This window comes from Moschus berezovskii, chromosome 21 (assembly GCF_049115385.1).
Source record: "Moschus berezovskii isolate FMDL1 chromosome 21, NW_MosBer_1.0, whole genome shotgun sequence".
Lineage (NCBI taxonomy): Eukaryota > Metazoa > Chordata > Mammalia > Artiodactyla > Moschidae > Moschus > Moschus berezovskii.
This window is the reverse complement of record NC_142480.1, coordinates 10830514-10854675: the sequence shown is the minus strand read 5'-3', so window position 1 is coordinate 10854675 and position 24162 is coordinate 10830514. Positions and strand designations below refer to the sequence as shown.

The 24162-nt window shown below is 49.2% G+C and overlaps 1 protein-coding gene across 2 annotated transcripts; it reads left to right on the top strand.

Annotated features, from left to right (window-relative positions):
* The first annotated feature begins 12058 nt into the window (after positions 1-12058).
* LOC129550094 (serpin A3-8) lies at positions 12059-21243 on the top strand. 2 transcript variants are annotated; one of them, XM_088829880.1, is made up of 5 exons: positions 12059-12110; positions 13989-14624; positions 16712-16985; positions 19617-19767; positions 20829-21243. In XM_088829880.1, exons 2-5 carry the CDS (start codon positions 14006-14008, stop codon positions 21021-21023), a joined length of 1239 nt encoding a protein of 412 aa, XP_088686006.1. In that variant the 5' UTR covers positions 12059-12110; positions 13989-14005; the 3' UTR covers positions 21024-21243. The 2 variants fall into 2 exon arrangements, with proteins under 2 accessions (XP_088686006.1, XP_055273557.2); XM_055417582.2 differs by having other exon boundaries at positions 12060-12114.
* Positions 21244-24162: the final 2919 nt, after the last annotated feature.

Genomic DNA, 24162 nt, shown 5'->3' with positions numbered 1-24162 from the left:
ATCGTACTGTATCACCTCCAGTGAAGTATAAAAGCTTACCTCAGTATTTTTTGCTTTGTTCATCCTTCTGTCCCATGAGCAATTGCTCACTTTTCTATAATTTACACGTGTTAAATTCCATAATACATTGCAACTTTGATTTGCTACACACAGTTAATTGCCCATTAAAGAGTTTCACAATAAGAAAAAAAAAACACTTTTTATTATTTTTGGCACTCTTTATTCCTCTGTACAAATTTTTATTTGCCTATTTACCTTCTGTCCCAAGAACTTGTTTTAACACTTTTTGTAATGCAGGTCTACTGGTAATGAACTGTCTAAGATTTTGTTTGTCAAAAAAAATCAATACTTTGCCTTCAGTTAAAAAATATTTTTGCTGGTTATACAAATGTCATCTTATAAAACAACAATCGCTTCTTGTTATTGTCTGTCACAACTGTGGCATCCAATTCTGATTGGGCTCAGGAAGGCTGTTTCCACTCTGGGTGTCTCCTGTGCTTACTTGTGGACCATGGCTGAAGGAAGCCATCGAACGCTTCCTCACTCACATGTCTGGTGGTTGATGCTGGCTGTGAGCCAAGATCTCAGCTGAGCTGTGGTCAGGACACCTGCATGTGCTGCTTCCATGTGGCTTGGCCTTCCTCACAGTGCTGTTCTAAACTCAGAAATCACACGCATCACTTGTCCTCCACCATAATGGTTGACAGGAACTGCCAAGACCACATACTTGGGTGGGAAATATTGCTTTGGTTATCTTTGCACAATATTTTCTCTCAAGTATTCCCTATATTATCATTTAGATTTATGATGTTTTGCTTTCTTTTTACTCTTTCTTCTCCTTATGCTTCCTACTGTGACTAAAATTATATTAATTTCTTTTTTCCATATGCATATATATATATATATATAGTCTAATTTATTTGTTTAGTATGTCCTTCTTTTTCTCTAGAGTCTAAATTGGGTGTTGGGTACAAATGTTCTTGGAAATTAGATACCAAGTCTTTTACCCAATCAAAGTGTACTTTTTTCCCCTCCACCAAGATAGAATATTATCTTCCCCCTGCCTTACATATAGGGTTTGTTTTCCAGACTAATAAGATGAGATCATCAAAAATTGTTGTTGTTCAGTCTCTAAGTCATGTCCGACTCATTGCGACCTCATGGACTGCAGCTTGCCAGGCTCCTCTGTCCTGCACTATTTCTTGAATTTGCTCTAACTCGTGTGCCCTGAGTCGGTGATGCCATCCCACCATCTCATCCTCTGCCGCTCACTTCTCCTCCTGCCCTCAATCTTTCCCAGCATCAGGGTCTTTTCCAGTGAGTCAGTTCTTTGCATCAGGTGGCCAAAGTGCTGGAGCTTCAGCATCAGTCCTTCCAATGAACATTCAGGGTTGATTTCCTTTAGGGTTGACTGTTTTGATCTCCTTGCAGTCCAAGGAACTCTCAAGAGGTTTCTCTAGCACCACAATTAAAAAGCATCAATTCTTCACAGTTCAGCCTTGTTTAAAGTTCAATTCTCACATGTGTACATGACTATTGGAAATACCAGGCTTTGAGCATACAGAGCTTTGTGAACAACGTGATGTCTCTGCTTTTTTAACATGCTCTCTAGTTTAGTCATAGCTTTTCTTCCAAGGAGCAAGCGTCTTTCAATTTCATGGACGCACTCATAGCTCAGTCGGAAAAGAATCTACCTGCAATGCAGGAGACCCGGGTTTGATTCCTGGGTTGGGAAGATCCCCTTGTCAACTACAAATTGGCACTTACCAAGATCATTGCCAATGACTAAACAACAAAGACATTTGCTGTCTGCCTCTACAGAGATTGAATTCCATACTGCTATACTATTGACTTTCAACAACCCCTGAGGGAGTTCAGGGTGGAGTGAGGCACTCTGTTCTCCAGGGAATCTGGTGGGACAGGTCTTAAATAGTTGGATGTTTTTAAGAACAGATTTTATTATCTCAATCCTTGCATCTCCTCATATCTCAGTTCAGTTCAGTCGCTCAGTCATGTCCGACTCTCCGCAACCCCATGAATCACAGCACGCCAGGCCTCCCTGTCCATCACCAACTCCCGGAGTTCACTCAAACTCACGTCCATCGAGTCGGTGATGCCATCCAGCCATCTCATTCTCTGTCGTCCCCTTCTCCTCCAGCCCCCAATCCCTCCCAGCATCAGAGTCTTTTCCAGTGAGCCAACTCTTCGCATGAGGTGGCCAAAGTATTGGAGTTTCAGCTTTAGCATCAGTCCTTCCAATGAACACCCAGGATTGATCTCCTTTAGAATGGACTGGTTGGATCTGCTTGCAGTCCAAGGGACTCTCAAGAGTCTTCTCCAACACCACAGTTCAAAAGCATCAATTCTTCGGTGATCAGCTTTCTTCACAGTCCAACTCTCACATCCATACCTGACCACGGGAAAAACCATAGCATTGACTAGACGGACCTTTGTTGGCAAAGTAATGCCTCTGCTTTTTAATATGCTATCTAGGTTGGTCATAACTTTCCTTCCAAGCAGTAAGCATCTTGGTCAGGATCGGCGGCCAAGAGGAGCTACCCCACGCCCGAGGTCAGGGGCAGCGACCTTGAGGAGCAACCCCACATCCAAGTAGCGGTGGCTGCACAGGCAAGAGGAGCTACTCCACGTTCAAGGTCAGGAGGGGGGCCGTGAGGAGATACCCCTCCTTCAAGGTAAGGAGCAGCGGCTGCGCTTTGCTGGAGCGGCCGTAAAGAGCTACCCCACGCCCAAGGTAAGAGAAACCCAAGTAAGACGGTAGGTATTGTGAGAGGGCATCAGAGGGCAGACACACTAAAATCATAATCACAGAAAACTAGTTGATCTGATCACATGGACCACAGCCTTGTCTAACTCAGTGAAACTAAGCCATGCCGTGTGGGACCACCCAAGACGGGCAGGTCATGGTGGAGAGGTCTGACAGAATGTGGTCCACTGGAGAAGGAAATGGCAAACCACTTCAGTATACTTGCCTTGAGAACCCCATGAACAGGATGAAGTGGCAAAATGATAGGATACTGAATGAGGAATTCCCCAGGTCGGTAGGTGCCCAGTATGCTACTGGAGATCAGTGGAGAAATAAATCCAGAAAGAATGAAGGGATGGAACCAAAGCAAAAACAATACCCAGTTGTGGATGCGACTGGTGATAGAAGCAAGATCCAATGCTGTAAAGAGCAATATTGCATAGGAACCTGGAATGTTAGGTCCATGAATCAAGGCAAATTGGAAGTAGTCAACATGAGATGATGGTAAGAGTGAACGTAGACATTCTAGGAATCAGTGAACTAAAATGGACTGGAATGGGTGAATTTAACTCAGATGACCTCAAATCTAGAGAAGCACTAAATCCCTTTAAGTTGACATCAGACCCTCAGGACTAATAAAAAACCTTTTGCAAACTGAGTGCTTCAGGGTATTGAACTCCCCCTTCACCAAAACCTTATATATTGACTTTTCAGAGCTGTCTGAGATGCTGCCTCCAGGGCTGCAGTCCTCATTTTGCCCCAAATAAAACTTAACTCACAACTCTCAAGTTGTATATTTTTTTTGAGTCGATACCCTGGAGAGAGAAATAGCAACCCACTCTAGTATCTTCCCTGGAGAACCCCATGGGCAGAGGATCCTGGCAGGCTACAGTCCATGGGGTCACAAGAGTCGACACAACTTAGTGAATAAAAAACCACCAGTCACTGTCCACAGTGATTTGGAGCCCAAGAAAATAATATCTGTCATTGCTTCCACTATTTCTCCTTCCACTTGCGTGAAGTGATGAGACTAGATGCTCTGATCCTAGTTTTTTGAATGTTGAGTTTCAAGCCAGCTTCCCCTCTTACTCCCATTAAATGGAAGGTAGCGGTGGCAATGAGCCCTCTGGGACCTGGCAAAAAACATGAAGATAAGCAGCCTGAGTCCCTGACAAATTGGAATCAACATGTCAACCCACTGCTTAAAATATCAGGACTTACAAGAGAAAAATAAGCTGTAGTCTTGTTCTAGGCACTATTTTCTTTGGGATTCTCTGTAACTTCAAAATATACAGTCAATTCTGGAAATTGCTGGAGACTGAAAGGACATGGAAGGAAAAGGACTGAAAGGAAAAGTTATGACCAACCTAGACAGCATACTAAAAAGCAGAGACATTACTGTGCCAGCAAAGGTCCGTCTAGTGAAGGCTATGGCTTTTCCAGTGGTCATGTATGGATGTGAGAGCTGGACTATAAAGAAAGTTGTTCAGTTCAGTTCAGTTTAGTTGCTCAGTCGTGTCTGACCTTCCCCCCTGAATCACAGCACGCCAGGCCTCCCTGTCCATCACCAACTCCCGGAGTTCACTCAAACTCATGTCCATAGAGTCGGTGATGCCATCCAGCCATCTCATTCTCAGTCGTCCCCTTCTCCTCCCACCCCCAACCTTTCCCAGCATCAGAGTCTTTTCCAGTGAATCAACTCGTCACATGAGGTGGCCAAAGTACTTTCAGTTTCAGCTTTAGCATCAGTCCCTTTCCCAAAGAACACCCAGGATTGATCTCCTCCAGAATGGACTGGTTAGGGTCTCCTTGCAGTCCAAGGGACTCTCAAGAGTATTCTCCAACACCACAGTTCAAAAGCATCAATTCTTCGGCGATCAGCCTTCTTCATAGTCCAACTCTCACATCCATACATGACCACAGGGGAAAAAACCCTAGCCTTGACTAGGGCAGGGCCTTGGTTGGCAAAGTAATGTCTCTGCGTTTTTTAAAATACTATCAAGGTTGGTCATAATTTCCCTTTTCCCAAAGGAGTAAGCGTCTTTTAATTTCCTGGCTGCAATCAGCATCTGCAGTGATTTTGGAGCCCAAAAAAATAAAATCTGACACTGTCTCCACTGTTTTTCCATCTATTTCTCATGAAGTGATGGGACCAGATGCCATGATCTTCGTTTTCTGAATGTTGAGCTTCAAGCCAACCTTTTCACTCTCCTCTTTCACTTTCATCAAGAGGTTTTTGAGTTCCTCTTCACTTTCTGCCGAAAGGGTGGTGTTATCTGCATATCTGAATTATTGATATTTCTCCCAGCAATCTTGATTCTAGCTTGTGCTTCTTCCAGCCCAGCGTTCCTCATGATGTACTCTGCATATAATTTAAAACAAGCAGGGTGACAATATACAGCCTTGACGTACTCCTTTTCCTATTTGGAACCAGTCTGTTGTTCCATGTCCAGTTCTGACTGTTGCTTCCTGACCTGCATACAGGTTTCTCAAGAGGCAGGTCAGGTGGTCGGGGTATTCCCATCTCTTTCAGAATGTCCCACAGTTTATTGTGATCCACACAGTAAAACGGCTTTGGCATAGTCAATGAAGCAGAAATAGATGTTTTTCTGGAACTCTCTTGCTTTCTCCATGATCCAGCGGATGTTGGCAATTTGATCTCTGGTGCCTCTGCCTTTTCTAAAACCTGTTTGAACATCCGGGAGTTCATGGTTCACATATTGCTGAAGCCTGGCTTGGAGAATTTTGAGCATGACTTTAGTAGCGTGTGAGATGAGTGCAATTGTGCGGTAGTTTGAGCATTCTTTGGCATTGCCTTTCTTTGGGATTGGAATGAAGACTGACCTTTTCCAGTCCTGTGGCCACTGCTGAGTTTTCCAAATTTGCTGGCATATTGAGTGCAGCACTTTCACAGCATCATCTTTAAAGGATTTGAAATAGCTCAACTGGAATTCCATCACCTCCACTAGCTTTGTTCGTAGTGATGCTTTCTAAGGCCCACTTGACTTCACATTCCAAGATGTCTGGCTCCAGGTAAGTGATCACGTTATCATGACTTTTCTTGGTCGTGAAGATCTTTTTTGTACAGTTCTTCTGTGTATTCTTGCCACCTCTTCTTAATATCTTCTGCTTCTGTTAGGTCCATACAATTTCTGTCCTTTTTTCGAGCCCATCTTTGCATGAAATGTTCCCTTGGAATCTCTAATTTTCTTGAAGAGATCTCTTGTTTTTCCTTTTCTGTTGTTTTCCCCTATTTCTTTGCATTGATCGCTGAGGAAGGCTTTCTTATCTCTCCTTGCTATTCTTTAGGGAAATCTGCATTCAGATGCTTATATCTTTCCTTTTCTCCTTTGCTTTTCGCTTCTCTTCTTTTCACAGCTATCTGTAAGGCCTCCTCAGACAGCCATTTCGCTCTTTTTTTCATTTCTTTTCCATGGGGATGGTCTTGGTCCCTGTCTCCTGTACAATGTCACGAACCTCCGTCCAGACTTCACCAGGCACTCTATCTATCAGATCTAGCCCCTTAAATCTATTTCTCACTTTTCCCCTGTATAATCATAAGGGATTTGATTCAGGTCATATCTGAATGGTCTAGTGGTTTTCCCTACTTTCTTCAATTTAAGTCTGAATTTCGCAATAAGGAGTTCATGATCTGAGCCACAGTCAGCTCCTGGTCTTGTTTTTGCTTTAAATGTATACAGCTTTTTCCATCTTTGGCTTTCAAAGAATATAATCAATCTGATTTCAGGGGTTGACCATCTGGTGATGTCCATGTGTAGAGTCTTCTCTTGTGTTGTTGGAAGAGGGTGTTCGCTATGACCAGTGCATTCTCTTGACAAAACTCTATTAGCCTTTGCCCTGCTTCATTCCGTGCTCCAAGGCCAAATTTGCCTGTTACTCCAGGTGTTTCTTGACTTCCTACTTTTGCATTCCAGTCCCCTATGATGAAAAGGACATCTTTTTTGGGTGTTAGTTCTAAAAGGTCTTGTAGGTCTTCATAGCACCGTTCAACTTCGGCTTCTTCAGCGTTACCGGTTGGGGCATAGGCCTGGATTACTGTAATATTGAATGGTTTGCCTTGGAAATGAATAGAAATCATTCTGTCATTTTTAAGATTGCATCCAAGTACTGCATTTCGGAATCTAGACGCGAGAGACGCCAGCCCCGGCGCAACCGACCACGCAAAGAGGTGCGGCCGAGAGGAGCTACCCCATGCCTGAGGCCACGGCCAGCAGCCGAGAGGAGCTACCCCACGTCCAATAGGTGGCTGCGCGGGCGCGGGAAGGGCCGAGAGGAGCTACTCCAGGTTCAAGGTCAGGGGGGCGGCCTTGAGGAGATACCCCTCGTCCAAAATAAGGTGCAGTGGCTGAGCTTTCTTGGAGCACCTGTGAAGAGATATCCCACGCCCAAGGTAAAAGAAACCCAAATAAGACGGTAGGTATTGCGAGGGGGCATCAGAGGGCAGACACACTGAAATCATAATCAGAGGAAACTAGTCGATCTGCTCACATGGCCCACAGCCAAATGTGGTCCACTGGAGAAGGGAATGGCAAACCACTTCAGTATACTTGCCTTGAGAACCCCATGAACAGTAACAAAGGGCAAAATGATAGGATACTGAGTGAGGAATTCCCCAGGTCGGTAGGTGCCCAGTATGCTACTGGAGCTCAGTGGAGAAATAACTCTAGAAGGAATGAAGGGATGGAGCAAAAGCAAAACCAATACCCAGTTGTGGATGTGACTGGTGATAGAAGCAAGGTCCAGTGCTATAAAGAGCAATATTGCATAGGAACCTGGAATGTTAGGTCCATGAATCAAGGCAAATTGGAAGTGGTCAAACAGGAGATGGCAAGAGTAAACATAGACATTCAGGAATCAGTGAACTGAAGAAAGCTGAGTGACGAAGAATTGATGATTTTGAACTGTGGTGTGGTAGAAGGCTCTTGAGAGTCCCTTGCTGCAAGGAGATCAAACCAGTCCATCCTAAAGAGATCAGTCCTGAATGTTCGTGGGAAGGACTGATGTTGAAGCTGAAACTCCAATACTTTGTCCACCTGATGCAAAGAGCTGACTCATTTGTAAAAGCCCTGATGCTGGGAAAGATTGAAGGCAGGAGGAGAAGGGGACGACAGAGGATGAGATGGTTGGATGGCATCACTGACTCAACAGAGATGAGTTTGAGTAAACTCTGGGAGTTGGTGATGGACAGGGAGGCCTGGCGTGCTGCAGTCCATGGGGTCACAAAGAGACACAACTGAGCGACTGAATTGAACTGAACTGAGAGCTTACACCTTTCTAAGGCCCACTTGACTTCGCATTCCAAGATGTCTGGCTCCAGGTCAGTGATCACGTTATCGTGACTATCTTGGTCTTGAAGATCTTTTTTGTACAGTTCTTCTGTATATTCTTGCCATCTCTCCTTAATATCTTCTGCTTCACACCATTTAGGTCCACACCATTTCTGTCCTTTATCGAGCCCATCTTTGCATGAAATGTTCCCTTGGTATCTCTAATTTTCTTGAGGAGATCTCTTGTTTTTCCTATTCTGTTGTTTTCCTTTATTTCTTTGCATTGATCACTGAGGAAGGCTTTCTTATCTCTCCTTGCTATTCTTTGGAACTCTGCATTCAGATGCTTATATCTTTCCTTTTCTCCTTTGCTTTTTGCTTCTCTTCTTTTCACGGCTATTGGTAAAGCCTCCTCAGACAGCCATTTTGGAGGTGATGGAATTCCAGTTGAGCTATTTCAAATCCTGAAAGATGATGCTGTGGAAGTGATGCACTCAATATGCCAGCAAATTTGGAAAACTCAGCAGTGGCCACAGGACTGGAAAAGGTCAGTCTTCATCCCAATCCCAAAGAAGGGCAATGCCAAAGAATGCTCAAACTACTGCACAATTGCACTCATCTCACACGTTAGTAAAGTCATGCTCAAAATTCTCCAAGCCAGACTTCAGCAATATGTGAACCGTGAACTCCCAGATGTTCAAGCAGGTTTTAGAAAAGGCAGAGGTACCAGAGATCAAATTGCCAACATCCGCTGGATCATGGAGAAAGCAAGAGAGTTCCAGAAAAACATCTATTTCTGCTTCATTGACTATGCCAAAGCCTTTGACTGTGTGGATCACAATAAACTGTGGGACATTCTGAAAGAGATGGGAATCCCAGACCACCTGACCTGCCTCTTGAGAAACCTGTATGCAGGTCAGGAAGCAACAGTTAGAACTGGATATGGAACAACAGACTGGTTCCAAATAGGAAAAGGAGTACGTCAAGGTTCTATATTGTCACCCTGCTTGTTTAACTTCTATGCAGAGTACATCTTGAGGAACGCTGGGCTGGAAGAAGCACAACCCTGGAATTAAGATTGCCAGGAGAAATATCAATAACCTCAGATATGCAGATGACACCACCCTACGGCAGAAAGTGAAGAGGAACTAAAAAGCCTCTTGATGAAAGTGAAAGAGGAGAGTGAAAAGGTTGGCTTGAAGCTCAACATTCAGAAAACAAAGATCATGGCATCTGGTCCCATCACTTCATGGGAAATAGATGGGGAAATAGTGGAAACAGTGTCAGACTTTGTTTTTTTGGGCTCCAAAATCACTGAGGATGCTGATTGCAGCCATGAAATTAAAAGACGCTTACTCCTTGGAAAGAAATTTATGACCAACCTAGATAGCATATTAAAAAGCAGAGACATTACTTTACCAACCAAGGTCTGTCTAGTCAAGGTTATGGTTTTTCCAGTGGTCAGGTATGGATGTGAAAGTTGGACTGTGAAGAAAGCTGATCCGAAGAATTGATGCTTTTGAACTGTGGTGCTTTGGGGAAGACTCTTGAGAGTCCCTTGGACTACAAGGAGATCCAACCAGTCCATTCTAAAGGAGATCAATCCTGGGTGTTCATTCGGGAAAGGGCTGATGCTAAAGCTGAAACTTCAATACTTTGGCCACCTCATGCGAAGAGTTGACTCACTGGAAAAGACTCTGATGCTGGGAGGGATTGGGGGCGGAGGAGAAGGGGACGACAGAGAATGAGATGGCTGGATGGCATCACCGACTCGATGGAGGTGAGTTTGAGTGAACTCCGGGAGTTGGTGATGGACAGGGAGGCCTGGCGTGCGGTGATTCACGGGGTCTCAAAGAGTCGGTCACACCTGAGCGACTGAACTGAACTGAACTGAGAGCTTACACCTAGTGTTATTTGACTAACTCTTCATAGACTCACCTCCCCCACCTCTTTCCAGTCAGGGAAACTTTCTTATCTGCATTTTAGAGATAAAGAGATTAAAGTCCATGAATTTTCAATAAATATCATGGGACCACACAGCTGATAAGCAGTACTTTCAGGATCCAAACTTACCTCATATCAAAGCCATACACTCACCTCAAAGCCATTGTCATGATCAGTCATGTCCAACTCTTTGCAACCTCTCAGGACCTTAGCCTGCTGTGCTCCTTTGTTCATGGGATTTTTCAGCAAGAATACTGGAGCAGGTTGCCATTTCCTGCTCCAGGGATCCTTCCTGACCCAGGGGTCGAACTCTGGTGTCCTGTATTACAGGCAAATTCCTTTCCTGCTGAGCCATCAGGGAAGCCCAACACCACTAAGTCAGTGGTTTGCAAACTGTGCTTGGTAGAACCCCAGGGGTCTCCAGAAGTCTGGCAGGGATTGTCATGGCTGGAGGGATGTGACTATGATGGATGAAGGGACAAGTTTTTCCCATGACCCCAGGAAATACCTGGAATTATCTCATTGAGACAGCTAAGGAGACTTCAAGGTCGAGAAGGGAGGACAATTAGCTCCTAGGGAGAACCAATAGTGAAGGACAGCAGGGCGATGTCCAGGTCACAGCAGGTCCCCCAAACAGATGGTGCTGGAGACCAGAGGTCCCAGACACTTGTACTCCTGACACTCTTCAGGCACCTCAAGCTCACATCCCTTCTGTGGGAATAGGGGAGGAGTGCTTCAACCTACAAATCAAGCTGTAAACAAATAATGTATTGCACACTCACACACACACACACTTCAAAGAAAAGTGACTAATAAAGGAACACTACACAATGTCAAAAGCCTCTTGATGAAAGTGAAAGAGGAGAGTGAAAAGGTTGGCTTGAAGCTCAACATTCAGAAAACAAAGATCATGGCATCTGGTCCCATCACTTCATGGGAAATAGATGGAAAAACAGTGGAAACAGTGTCAGACTTTGTTTTTTTGGGCTCCAAAATCACTGCAGATGCTGATTGCAGCCATGAAATTAAAAGACGCTTGCTCCTTGGAAGGAAAGTTATGACCAACCTTGATGGTATATTAAAAAGCAGAGACATTACTTTGCCGACCAAGGTCCGTCTAGTCAAGGCAATGGTTTTTCCCGTGGTCATGTATGGATGTGAGAGTTGGACTATGAAGAAAGCTGATCGCCGAAGAATCAATGCTTTTGAACTGTGGTGTTGGAGAAGACTCTTGAGAGTCCCTTATACTGCAAGGAGATCCAACCAGTCCATTCTAAGGGAGATCAATCCTGGATGTTCATTGGAGGGACTGATGCTAAAGCTGAAACTCCAATACTTTGGCCACCTCATGAGACTAGTTGACTCACTGGAAAAGACTCTGATGCTGGGAAAGGTTGGGGGCGGGAGGAGAAGGGGACGACGGAGAATGAGATGGCTGGATGGCATCACCAACTCTGTGGACATGAGTTTGAGTGAGCTCCGGGAGTTGGTGATGGACAGGGAGGCCTGGCGTGCTGTGATTCATGGGGTCGCGGAGAGTCGGACACGACTGAGCAACTGAAATGAACTGAACTGAACAGAACACAATGTTAACTTGGATTTCCCTGGGCAATAGTGTTCTGGGAAATATTTTACAAGCCCTTCTCTACATTTTTGGGGTTTCTCCATGATCCTTAAAGAGGATATCAGACCAGGAATAAAACACTAATAAGAGTCAATAACTCTTTAAAAAGAACAATAATTTGGAGTAGTTTTCAATGATCTATTTGATGTTTTCTGAGTTGTCACATGTTCCTCAGTGAGTATTTCATAAACAGAATAAAACTCTAATATGGGAAAGATTTTTTTGTGAGTTTATTTACTGGCTATTTTTTAAGGGGAAAAAAAAACACAAAACCTATTTCGGTAACTAGATTGTTTGCAAAGACCTATGAATCCTGTTACCAGAAATGTTCATCGGCCAATTTCCAGTCTGAGGTCTTGTTCCCTCCTACATTTCGCAAGCCAGAAATGATTGCAATTCATCCTATTGCAGGATAAATAGCCACACAAAGGCACGGAACTCCATCATCTGGGCAGGCTCTGCATCCACTGCCCACATCCAGCTCTCCCAGGCAGGTAATCCGTGACGTTCCCACACTGGGAGCCAAGGGACCCCTTTCCCAGGGTGGTTCTAGCCTCAGTCAGGGGTGGGTGGAACCTGAAGCAGGAGGGAGGCAGGAGGACGTGTGTCTATGCGGGGCGGGTTCTGAGTCCTCTGAAGACCAGTCCTCTCTCTGGATCTCAGTGTTCATCCTGCAAAGGGAGGGACGTGCCACCAGGGCTTCTGGGGACATTTCTGCTTTTGAGTGTTTGGGGTTGTGATTCCAGCCAGCTGTGCCCCATCCAGCTGTGCATCCAGCATCATGTCAGAGCTCCCCTGAGGGCCCTGAGGTGCGTCTCCTTGCCTGGCACAGGGCGCTGCTCTCAGAGAGCCCTGGGAACGGAATTAGTGTACCGGGTCCCTCTGGGCAGAGGCTCCGGGGTCTCCGGGGTGGGGGTGGGGGGTTTGCTGGGCTCCACTGTCCCTCCAGGGACCCCAGCAAGCAGACAGGAGCTGAGTCTGTCCAACACTGAAAAGACAGACCGCTCAGAAGGAGAGGCAACCCTGCAACCAGAACAAATTAATACTCCAAGAACAGTTTCGGAAGAAAATGGTTAACTCATTTGGGAAAAACCATCATATCACTCCTGAGTAAACTAACAGTTTAGGTGCTTGATCACCTCTCTCCCCAGTCTTGTGTGAAGGCCTTTCCCCTGGTCTCTGGACAAGACTCAGCTCAGCTTCCTGCCCTCCAACCCCCTTCCCTCCCCTCCAGTCTCCTCCCCTCCGCAACCTGTTTTCTCTCTCCCCTTCCCCCTCCCAGCCTAGCAGCCCTCTGTCCTCTGAACCCTGAGATGAGTGGGCTGCAGGGAATCAGCCCTCTTTGCTGAGGTCACCAGTTTGACCTCAGTCTCTCCTGAGGCTTCTGGGCAGTAGCTCGGTCCTCTGTCCCCAGGGATCACAGTCTGGCTTGTAGAGCCCTAGAGAGGGTGGCCAGTGGAGGGGGTGACACGTCTGGAACTCCTCTTAGGAGCCCAGCAACTTCATCCTATGTGTCACCTGAGCCATTCCACATGTTGGACGAAGGTGGGAACTGAGATCAGAGAGGGTCAGTCACGGCTCGTCACCACACAGCACTCACAGGGGGTCCAAAAGAGATCCTCGACCAGGTCTCTAGACTCTGAGCTCACCCTGCTTCTCCCCACCAGGAGGCCTTTCCAGGTTCTTGTTGGAAACCCTCCACGTGTCCACCTGGCAGGGGCTGAGCAGAGTGCTCTACCCTCCTTGTTCTTTACACCAGCCCTCCTCAGGGCAGCCAGGCTCCAGCACAGCTCCTGCTGCCTGTGGCGGCCTCTCTCCTGAACCCTCACTGTGACCAGACACCTTGACGGGAGAACCTCCCTGAGGTCACACCCTTGTCCTCAGGGGCGGAGAGAGGTGCTGTGTCCTCTGATCAGTGCAGGGCTCCTTCCTGGGGGCACAGAGAGGGGACACAGTGGGAAAGGAGCCCTGCTTCCTAGGCCCCTCTGACGGAGTCTGCTCCCGGGAAGAGGGAAATGGGTTCTTGCTGGAGAGCGCCTCACGCCCGTCACCAGCTTCCCCACCCTGGAGCCAGGCACCCTAGGCTCCTCGCCCCCACTCCTCCACTGCTTGCTGTGTGACCTTGGAGAAGACCCTTCCCCGCTCTGTGCCTAGTCTCTCCACTGGGGAAATTGCTAACGATCACAGCACTTGATCAAAGGGTGAGAGGGAGCCCAGAGCCTCCTCATGTGTGTTGGGAACACAGGAAGGTTCCTAGCCCTGGGAGGTCACAGAGCAGCAGAGCTCAAGAGAACAGAGCACAGGGTCAGTGGGTGGGGGTTGGGACATCATCTGACACGCAGAGACTGAAAGGAGCTTTGCTTTTCAGACACGAGGGCAGAGAGAATGTCCCCGCACTTGGCTCTGGGGCTCCTGGTGGCTGGGCTCTGCTCCAGTGTCCACTGCCTCCCAGAGAATGTGACCCCGGAAGAACAACAGAAAGGGGTGCCTGTGGATGACCACTCATTAGCCTCCAGCAACACCAACTTTGCCTTCAGCCTCTACAAGCAGTTGGCTTTGAAGAACCCCAATAAGAATGTCATCTTCTCCCCTCTGAGCATCTCCATAGCCTTGGCCTTTCTGTCTCTGGGGGCTCGTGGCCCCACCCTGACGGAGATCCTGGAAGGTCTCAAGTTCAACCTCACAGAGACCCCCGAGACAGAAATCCACCAGGGTTTCCAGCACCTCCTGCAGACGTTCAATCGACCCAGTAACCAGTTGCAGCTGAGCGTGGGCAATGCCATGTTCGTGCAGGAGGAGCTGAAGCTGCTGGACAAGTTCAGGGAAGATGCCCGGGTGCTGTACGCCTCCGAGGCCTTCTCCACCAACTTCGGGAATCCTGAAGCTGCCAAGAGTCTAATAAACGACTACGTGAAGAATAAAACCCAGGGGAAAATTGTGGACTTGTTCCAGAACCTTGACCGACTCACAAAGATGATTCTGGTGAATTACATCTACTTTAAAGGTGGGTGCCCGGATTGGTATTCAGAAGGAAATACACTTTTTTTGTGTGTGTGACTTCAGGCTATTTCCGGAGAAGACAATGGCAAGCCACTCCAGTACTCTTGCCTAGAAAATCCCATGGACGGAGGAGCCTGGTGGGCTGCAGTCCATGGGGTCGCTACGAGTCAGACATGACTGAGTGACTTCACTTTCACTTTTCACTTTCACACATTGGAGAAGGAAATGGCAACCCACTCCAGTGTTCTTGCCTGGGGAATCCCAGGGACGGGGGAGCCTGGTGGGCTGCCGTCTATGGGGTCGCACAGAGTTGGACACGACTGAAGTGACTTAGCAGCAGCAGCAGCAGGCTATTTCTGTTCTGGGTCAGCCAACGATGTCATTAGGCAAAATACTAAATAGGAGTGGGCTTCCCTGGTGGCTCAGTGGTAAAGAACCTGCCTTACAATGCAGGAGACATGAGATTGATTCCTGGGTTGGGAAAATCCCCTGGAGGAGGAAATGGCAACCCACTCCAGTATTCTTGCCTGGAAAATCCCATGAACAGAGGAGCCTAGAGTCTGGTGGGCTAGGGTCCATGGGATCACAGAGTCAGACAGGACTTAGTGACTGCACATGAACCCTCAGTTTAGGATGCTAGGGCATCAAGACCCTGCCCCAACCATAGGCTTTGTGTGTTTTGGGATTTTTCAAACGCCAGTGGTCATTACAGGACATTAGTGCAGGAGCGCTGCTAACCCGTTGTCTGATGCAGAGGGAGAGTTTTGTTTTGATTTAACCTTTCCCGGCTGCTAGAGGAAGGATCTTCCCATTCCCATCACTCTTGTGTATGTCCTTCCTGATGAGGTGGTGTTGGAGCCCTCAGGATCCCTCAGCTATGCCTACCATGGGCTGGTTCTGACCTGCTTGGGGACTTGGTCTCTGGAGGCTCCCAGTGAGGCCAGTTGTCTTCATGGTGAGACAGACTCTGAGGAGCCTGCGCGTCCCCAGGGTCTTCATTTGTGCCCTTCTATCAACTTAGGGTGGAACAGGCCAGGCCACCATCCGGGAGCAGCCTCTGCAGAAGGGAGTCTCCTAGACAGGAACCTCTCCTGGCTTCAAGCTGGTCTGATGCCTGGCCCCGGATATTCACAAGGGGCGGGGTAGTGGCAGGTGGATTTCGCACAGGGAGCAAGAAGGGCAAAGAGGGACCCCAAGAGGATGACCAAGTCAGACGTGGTCAGGTGTCGAAGACCCACCAGGTGCAGGTGCGCTGAGCCAGGAGTTCCTGGCAGAGCCCAGAACGGCCCTCTGGGGCCACTGTTTTCCTCTGCAAAGGAAGGCCGAGAACTGAATTGCTCTGAAATAGGAATCCGGGGCTGACTTTCCCTGGATTGTCCTTTGTATCTCCTGTGCTTTCTTCTACCATCCCATCCTGAGACTTTTTCCTCCAAAATCTCCTTCCCAGGGGCACTCCAACCAGCCCTGCTTTCCCTCTGCCCCTACCTCTCACCATGAGGACAGAAGCAGAGGCGGAAACAAAGCAGGAGGTGGGGATGGATACGCACTCCATGAAGTCCCAGAGCCCTGAAATCCCCTAGAAGTCCCTGCCTCAGCAAGGATCCATCCTCCTGGGTGGAGACGCCAGTCCTCTCGTCTGTTGACCCCACCCTGCCCTCCGGGTCCCCGTGTGACTCCTGCTCCAGCCGGGCTCACAAGGCTGTGGGGACATGTGTCCTCCCTGAAAAGCCAACGACTAACCCCTGGTCACTTTTCCCTTGAAGGACCAGGAGGTCCCATTTCTCCCCAGGCCCTAGCCTCACCTCTGTCTCTCCCATGCCCTCCACATTCCTGTTGATTGCTCATGTAGAACAATTAGCCAGCTTTGCTTCATGTTCCTCTTTTCAATCCTGATCTGTGTTCACTTCCATTCCAAGAGCTTACCTACCTTCCAGGTGTATGGTCACACCTGGCAGAGCCATCCCTAGAGGCACGTGCAATGGGGGGCTGCTGGTGTGGGGAGGATCTTCCCTCTCAGGGACCAGGGGGCGGGGGAAGGAGAGGGCACGGTCTTTGCAGTCACACACTCCTGACCTGTCCCTCTGCCTCCAGCCCAGTGGAGGACGCCCTTTGATCCCAAACAAACTTCCAAGTCACTGTTCTTCGTGAGCGAGAACAAGACGGTGGAGGTGCCCATGATGAGCATTGGGGGCCTGATTACCCCTTTCTTCCGGGACGAGGAGCTGGGCTGCACGCTGGTGGAGCTCACGTACACCAGCAACGACAGCGCCCTCTTCATCCTCCCTGACAAGGGCAAAATGCAGGATCTGGAAGCCAAGCTGATCCCGGAGACGCTGACGCGGTGGCGAGAATCACTGTACCCCAGGTGACTGTCCCCAGACACAGGGCTGTGGGTCCACCTGCTTTCTCAGTCCTTCGCCCTCTTCCTGGACTCCTGACCCCCAGCAACAGGGCCTCAGGAATGTGCAGGGGTGTGGGAACTGCTGGGAGAACCCACCCGGGGATGACCTTGCTCTTTGCTGCCTGTGTGGCTCTGGGCTTGAATTTCTCCTACAAGATGATGACCTCAGAGGGGACAGTGGCTGAGGTTTCCTCTGCCTCTAACATGTGCTGAGTCCTGAGGACCCTCAACACAACGCACAACACTCACGCACATTCTCTCCATGGCGCCACCCTTTGTAGGTGGATGGAGGAAGATGGAACTGTAGGCCGCTGAGGGCTCAGGTGAGACAGAGGCTGAGGACCAGCTTGGCACGGCCTTTCCATCACAACCACTCATTTACTCATTGATCCACTCAACCCCGGCTGAACAGATTAATTGAGGACATGCTATGCCCCAGGGACTGTTCTCATATTAATAATAATAATTCAGACCCTGAGGGTAGGTAGGCAAATAAGCCCCTAAATCCCCCACCTTCAGTGCACTTACTTTGTAATTGCAGGAGATAGACAAGAAATAAAACAACTAAATTATTTGTTACTTTGAGAGGTGAGAAATGCAGAAGTGAAGGATAATAAAGGAAAAAGACAAGTATTCCCAAAGGTAGTTTGTGATTGCAAATAGAGTGTCCTTGGGTGATATTTGAGGTGAGGGACTGAGCCATGCGGATGTGTTGGGAAAAGCATTCCTGGCCAAGGGAACAGCCAGTGCAAAGCCTCTGAGTCAGGAGCCAGTCTGGTGTGGTTGAGCATTAGTGAGGCCAGAGCAGCAGAGCAGAGGGAGTGAGAGGGGAAGTTGGGCAAGGTCAGGGAACCCAGGGGGAATACAGATTACATGGGACCTTGCAGACCCCTTGATTCCCCCTGTCTAAGGGAAATGGAAACTCGTCACAAGGTTTTGACCCAAAGAGTGAATAGCCCGAGTAATGTATTAAAAGCATTGCCCAGGGTGCCTAGTGAAGAACTGCCTGCACAGGACAAGCATGGAGGCAGGGAGGCCAGCCAGGAGCCCAGTGGGGTCACCCAGGGGAGGGCACTGGGGGCTAGACCGGAGGAGCAGGAAGTGTGGGGAGGGGTCGGGCTCTGGGTAAACCGAGGGTAGACACACGGGCCAGGAGGTGGGATTCAGGAGACCGATCTCAGGGGGACAAGAGAGGGAGAGGCAGTGCTGGGCCAGGGTCTGCAGGGGCAGGTAGGGAGGGGGTGTGGGCAGCATTAGGGGGGCAGGGTACCCCCCCCCCGACCCAGAGTCCCGCTCCCAGGCTCACACTCCCCGGCCACTCCCTGTGCTTCTCTGGGGCCCAGCTCCCTGCTGAGAGGGGAGGGCTGTCCTTGGCCCTCTGTTCTGGGTGGAGGGTCTGCAGACCCAGGAGGGAAGGGTGTGGGAGGCACTCTATAAAGCGCAGGGGACTGGAGGCCTGCCTGCATGCGAAGTAGACGCTGCAGCCCCTCCCCGACTCCTGTCCAGGGGACCTGAGGCCTTGGGGCTCCCGACTCTCAGCCCGTCCTCCCTGCAGATCCCAGGAGACCCGGGACAAGGGGCCCCTTCCCCCTGCGTGTGCTCCCTTCCCAGCCCTCCCCCTCCCACCCCAAGAGCTGCCACAGGGCAGGAGTGCAGTGAACAGTGGTAAGTGGAGAGAATACTCACACACCTTGATTTACAGGCCCTGGGGGGACGCGTGCCTGTACATTCCTGGCCCGTGGAGGGTGTTCAGGAATGTCTTACTGAATAAATGGAGAAGGGATGAATAAATAAATGAGGAATGACAATGAGAAGCATTCCAAAGGAACCCAGCGCTTAAGCGGAGCCTCAGCCTCCTCGTATTTGGCACCTAAGACCAGACACCTGACAAGAGTCTTAAGGGAAATACAGAGAGAGGGAGGGAGGCCTCGGCGTGGGAGACAGCATCTCTTGCTCCAAGAACCTGCTGGCGGCTCTGCTCAGAAGCTGAAACTGCCCTGTCCTCAACTGGGAAGGCCAGATGGAGACTCTGAATTGGATGATTCATGTCCCCAAGTCCCTTGACTGCAGCCCCCAGCTCCCGAGGTCCCCTCCAAGCCCCGGTTCAGCTCCTTCCTTCCTTGCCGCCCACACTCAGGCCGCCCTTGTGCTGTGGAGCAGCCCCTCTGGCTTCCCACATTCCTGCAAGTGCATCCACCTCCTCGTAAGCTCCTCTTCACCCAGTCAGACCAACCGTTCCCCTGGGACTCAGGCTCCGTGCCACCTCCTGCAGGAAGCCTTCCTGGTGCCTATGGAGCAGCCTCACCAGCACAGTCTCCCAGCAGCTGTGGAATCCATGCTGGAGGAGGGTGTTTCCTGTGCCCCGCAAGCTTGCAGGGGAGGAGCAGGGCCAGGTCCCAACCTCTGTGCACTGTCCCTAGGTTAGACTCCTGCAGAAAGGAAAGGATGATTAAAGAGCTAGAAAGAGTTAGCCAGATGGGTTTAGAAACCTGAGGGAAGGAGTACTTTTCCCCCCAGGGGTAAGGTGGTGGTTGGAGAGTAAACCACGGAAGATCAAGCTGAGTCAAGCATGAGTTCATTCTCCATATTTCCTAGACGGATATATGAACTCAACCTGCCAAGGTTTTCCATCTCCAGTGACTATCAGCTGAAAGGCATACTTCCCCAGCTGGAAATTAAGAAAGTCTTCAGCCAGGAGGCGGACCTGTCAGGAATCACAGATGATCACAAGCTAAGCGTTTCCCAGGTGAGTCCGAGTTTTGGACAATTCATCCTTCTCCTAGGATCTTGAATGGGGGCAGACATTCAGATGCTTGGCTAATTTTGAATTGAGAAATTCCTTGAATTTCCTATAATTCAGTAGCCCTTCCCAGGACTCCCCAAGCCTAGGAGAGCTGGGTTACCATCATATTGGGGGTTGTCCCCACATTCCCTGAAATATGTGATCCGGATTCCACCACTGGGAAAGCCCCTGAGGTGAGATCAGTGGTGGACCCCATGCCAAGCTCTACTTTTCACTCCCATAGAGGCAAATCCTATAGCCCTCAGGTTTCCTCGTCTGTAGAAGGAGGTGATAGTTCTTATCCAGCATGCAGAGTCCAGCAGAGCAGGGAAGAAGAATAGGTACTAACAGTGGTCAGGGCCATCGTGATGAATACACACTAAGAGCAGGAAAGAAGAGCCCCAAAGGGGTCCTGGTACTGCGGTCCGAGAAGCAGAGGATTCAGAGTGAATGAGGGGGGCGGGTGCTGGACCGCCCTGCAGTCTCCCCCGCACCCCACCTGCCAGAGGGCCTGGTAAAGGAGACACGGGCGCTAAGAAGCCAGAGGGGTGCAGGGCTGGGGAATCACGTCCTAGGCCAAGCAGCCAAGGCCTCAGGGACATGCCAGCTGGGACAGGAGAGGAGGATAGCTGTTTCCACCCAAATCTGCTGCTTGGACCTGGAGGACTGTGACAGTCCCTGCAAGAAAAAAAAGTGCCTTGAGGTGGCCCCTGCCCCTACACTAGGGGGAATTTGGGGGCATCACAGTCTCTGGACTCAGAGAGGGGTCCAGAATCAGGGAGTCCCAGCTCTGTGCCTCTCTAACCCTCGACCCATCACTGACAACCTCACTTTGCACACCTGTGCATCACGCCGGCAAACCAGCTGACAGTCTGATGGGAGGACAGACAAACTGAAGAGGTTGCCAGCGCAGCAACAGACCAGGAGCGGGTGGATGAACGTCGGTCCCCAGGGGCACTCAGGCCCCTGCCCACACCCCCCCCCCCTCCCCGTCTCCAGTGGGTAATGCTCCGGTGTCCCCACAGGTGGTCCACAAGGCCGTGCTCGACGTGGGGGAGGAGGGCACGGAAGGAGCTGCCGTCACGGGAATCAAGGTGGCAATCACGTCTTTAATCGACATCCCCTTGAGCTTCAACAGGCCCTTCCTGATTGCCATAGTTCTCAAAGACACCCAGAGCATCATCTTTTTGGGGAAAGTCACCAACCCCAGTGAAGCCTAGAGCTCCCCTCCGAATGGCGGGTCCACTGAAGAAGGAGCTGTGTGCCCTGGTCCCCTCGGAGCAGCCTGGCCTCTGTGCATTGAGGAGCAGCCCCCCTATCCAACTCCACCCACTGACCCTTGGGAAGGTGACAGTGACGATGCTGGGGGCCCCTGTGCACACAGAGTCTGTGCCCTGAGGGGGCGCTGAGCCCTTTACCAGCAATAAAGCACCTTCCTTGGACTGGACTCTTTCCTGTGTGTCTCTGCCCTGAAATAACCTCTACCTGAAATAACCCATTTAAATAACCCATTTAGTCCTTGAGTTGATCACACAAGTTACTTGCTGTACTTCATCCCATTTTACCAATGAAGAAATAGAGGAACAGGGAGGCTCTGTGCCTGACTCCACGCCCTGCTGCTGCCTGGGACCCAGGGACAAGCCCCTCTGACATCCTACACACACTAGGCCCACCCTACTTCTGAGGCCCCCTACTTCAGCCTCACCAGCCAGCCCAGGAGCCAGTTTTGTGCCTGTGACCAAGCCCACTGGACCGGAGGCCCAGGACTGGGAAAGGCCCGGCTGCCCAAAGCCCACTTCCAGGGTCTCTGATTCCAGGTTCAAGTTCACGCCTCCCTCCCCAAGACCTGGGATGTCCCCTCGTGCTCACTTGCAGGGGGCTCCAACCCTGACCTCTTCTAGCACAGCCCCTGGAGCCTTCCTTCCTGCAGCTGAGCTGGGCCTTCCTTCCCCCAGGATCACCCCTCTGCCCCCCAGCACCCCAGCCTTGGAGACCAGCTACTTCCAGGTTCCCAGCTGAGCTCCTTCACCTCCTGACCAGTTCCACCTCCTCCCCTGACAGTGGATCCCCATCAGCAGGCAGAATAGGTGTCCTGGGAGTGAAAGAGCAGTAAACACACACATGCAGTAAGAACAACACCCAGCCCTGCCTCCCCGTGCTGTGATCAGGGACTCTGTCATCACCAGGGAGAGCAGCTCCGGACAACAATAACATCATCCACAAATGAAGGGTTGAGGTCTCTCTGCCAGGCAGCCTGCTCAGACCTCTACCTGAAATAACCCATTTAGTCCTTGAGCTGATCACACAAGATACATGCTGCTCTTCATCCCATTTTACCAATGAGGAAATAGAGGAACAGGGAGGCTCTGTAATTCCCTAAAGGCCATATTATTGCAGGCAGGATGTTATCCTAACCAGATGGATGTCAGAGGAACACTAAACCACAAAGTCATTTTGCCCATAAGGATTTTCAGCTATGGTCCTCGTGGGACTTAGGATTTAATGGGGAAGATGGGTGATGAACAAGGAGGCTGAAAGGGGACGACCAAATTCAGGGGGAGTTGGGGGGGCTTCGTGGAGGAAGGGATCTCAGTTCTGCTGGTAGAGGGAAAATAGAAGGTTGAGGGTAAACAGAGTGGAGAATGTTTCCAGCTAGGAAAAAAAAAAAATGAGTGGGACAGTGTCAAGTAGGGAAAGAAACTGGATACGACCAGAATAGGATGTGAAGGGGCTGCAGAGAGCTTGGGCCATGATGGAGCCGCTGGAGCACTGGGGGCCTGGCCTGACACTCAGCAAGGATTCTGGGAAGTTTCCATAGAGTCCTAGGAAGCTTTAAAGGGATTTAAACAGAGGGTTGAGGTGAGGAGAAATGACTGGTAGGAAAATGACTCCAGCTGATGTATAGAGAAGAGATTCAGGGCCAGGACAGGATGCAGGCTGGGCTTTCAAGGGGAAGTTGCAGGAAATGGGGCCAAAATGATCCAGGCTGTAGAGGGAGAGGAGGGATGAGTGGAGAGCAGGGTTCACGTCCTTGACCTTGCCTGTTAGGAGCTTGGCTTATGACTCTTGCAAATGTCATGATGTCACGGCAGCTTCTTCATTTTGGCAAGAGTGCTTTTTAAATAGTAATGAATAATCTACTGAACTTTCTACTTTAATGCAGTGTGAACAGAAAAGCTAACAGAAAGAGTGCTTGCAAAACTTTTGTAACTCAAAAGCCTTGTCCCTCCTGAGCTGGCTTGGTGGTAAGGGTGGCACACAGGTAGCCTCCAAACTGAGGGCAGAGGCAGGAATTTTATGGGTTGAAGGCCGTGTGAGCCAAACTTAATTTTCTCCCAGCTTTGTTCATTTTGACTTTGCTTTTAATTGGCTCATCCGTTGCCTGCACAGAAACACAACCATATACACAAATGCATAAACACATAAAAGTCTCACTTTTCCTTGACTTCTCAGGATCTTTGATTCTTTCTCGTGATGTTCACTGAAGGGAGGGCACACCGGGGGCTAGGGTGGGATGCATGGTTCTGTCCACTCATTCGTTAGTCATTCATTCCCTTGGAGGGCCCACTTCATGCCAAGGGTCTATTAAGTACGGGTGAATAAAGCACAATCCTGCCTTCAATGATTTTTGTGCGTTTTTTAGATTTTTATTACAGAAGAATTCAGATATATACAAAAATAAAGAGGATGGCATAATGACCCCCCACACACACATCAGCAGCTTCAGGCATTATCAGTATAGGGCCAGCATCATTTTTCTCTGCCTCTCAATCACTTTCCCCGTCTTTGTCGTTTTGAAGCAAATCCCACACATCCTTTAAATTTTAACGATAAGAATTTTAAAAGTCATACCCAAAATAGTACATCATACTTTGAAAATAAAACATAATTCTTTAATATTCTCAAATATCAAGTCTTTGCTTCCCTCAGTGGTCCCCAAATGTTTAGTTTGGTTTATTTTTTTAATTGGTTTCCTTCAGTTAGAATCCAAACAATGTCTCCACAGGGAGTTTAGTTACCCTGCATCAAATTCTCTCTTCTTTCTCTCTGAAATTGAGATGACATTTAAATACCAAAAAATTTATCATTTTAAAGTGTAAAATTCAATGGCAATTGGTACATTCCCAGTGCTGTGCAATCATCACTACGTTTTACTTTCCAACTTTTAAAAAATCATTTCTAAATTCCCTGTGGGCTCATTGGTATAGAATTTACCTGCAATGCAGGAGATGTGGGTTTGATCCCTGGGTCAGGAAGATCCCCTGGAGAAGGAAATGGCAACCCACTCTAGTATTCTTGCCTGGGAAATCCCATGGACAGAGGAGCCCGGTGGACTACAGTCCATGGAGGTTGCCAAAA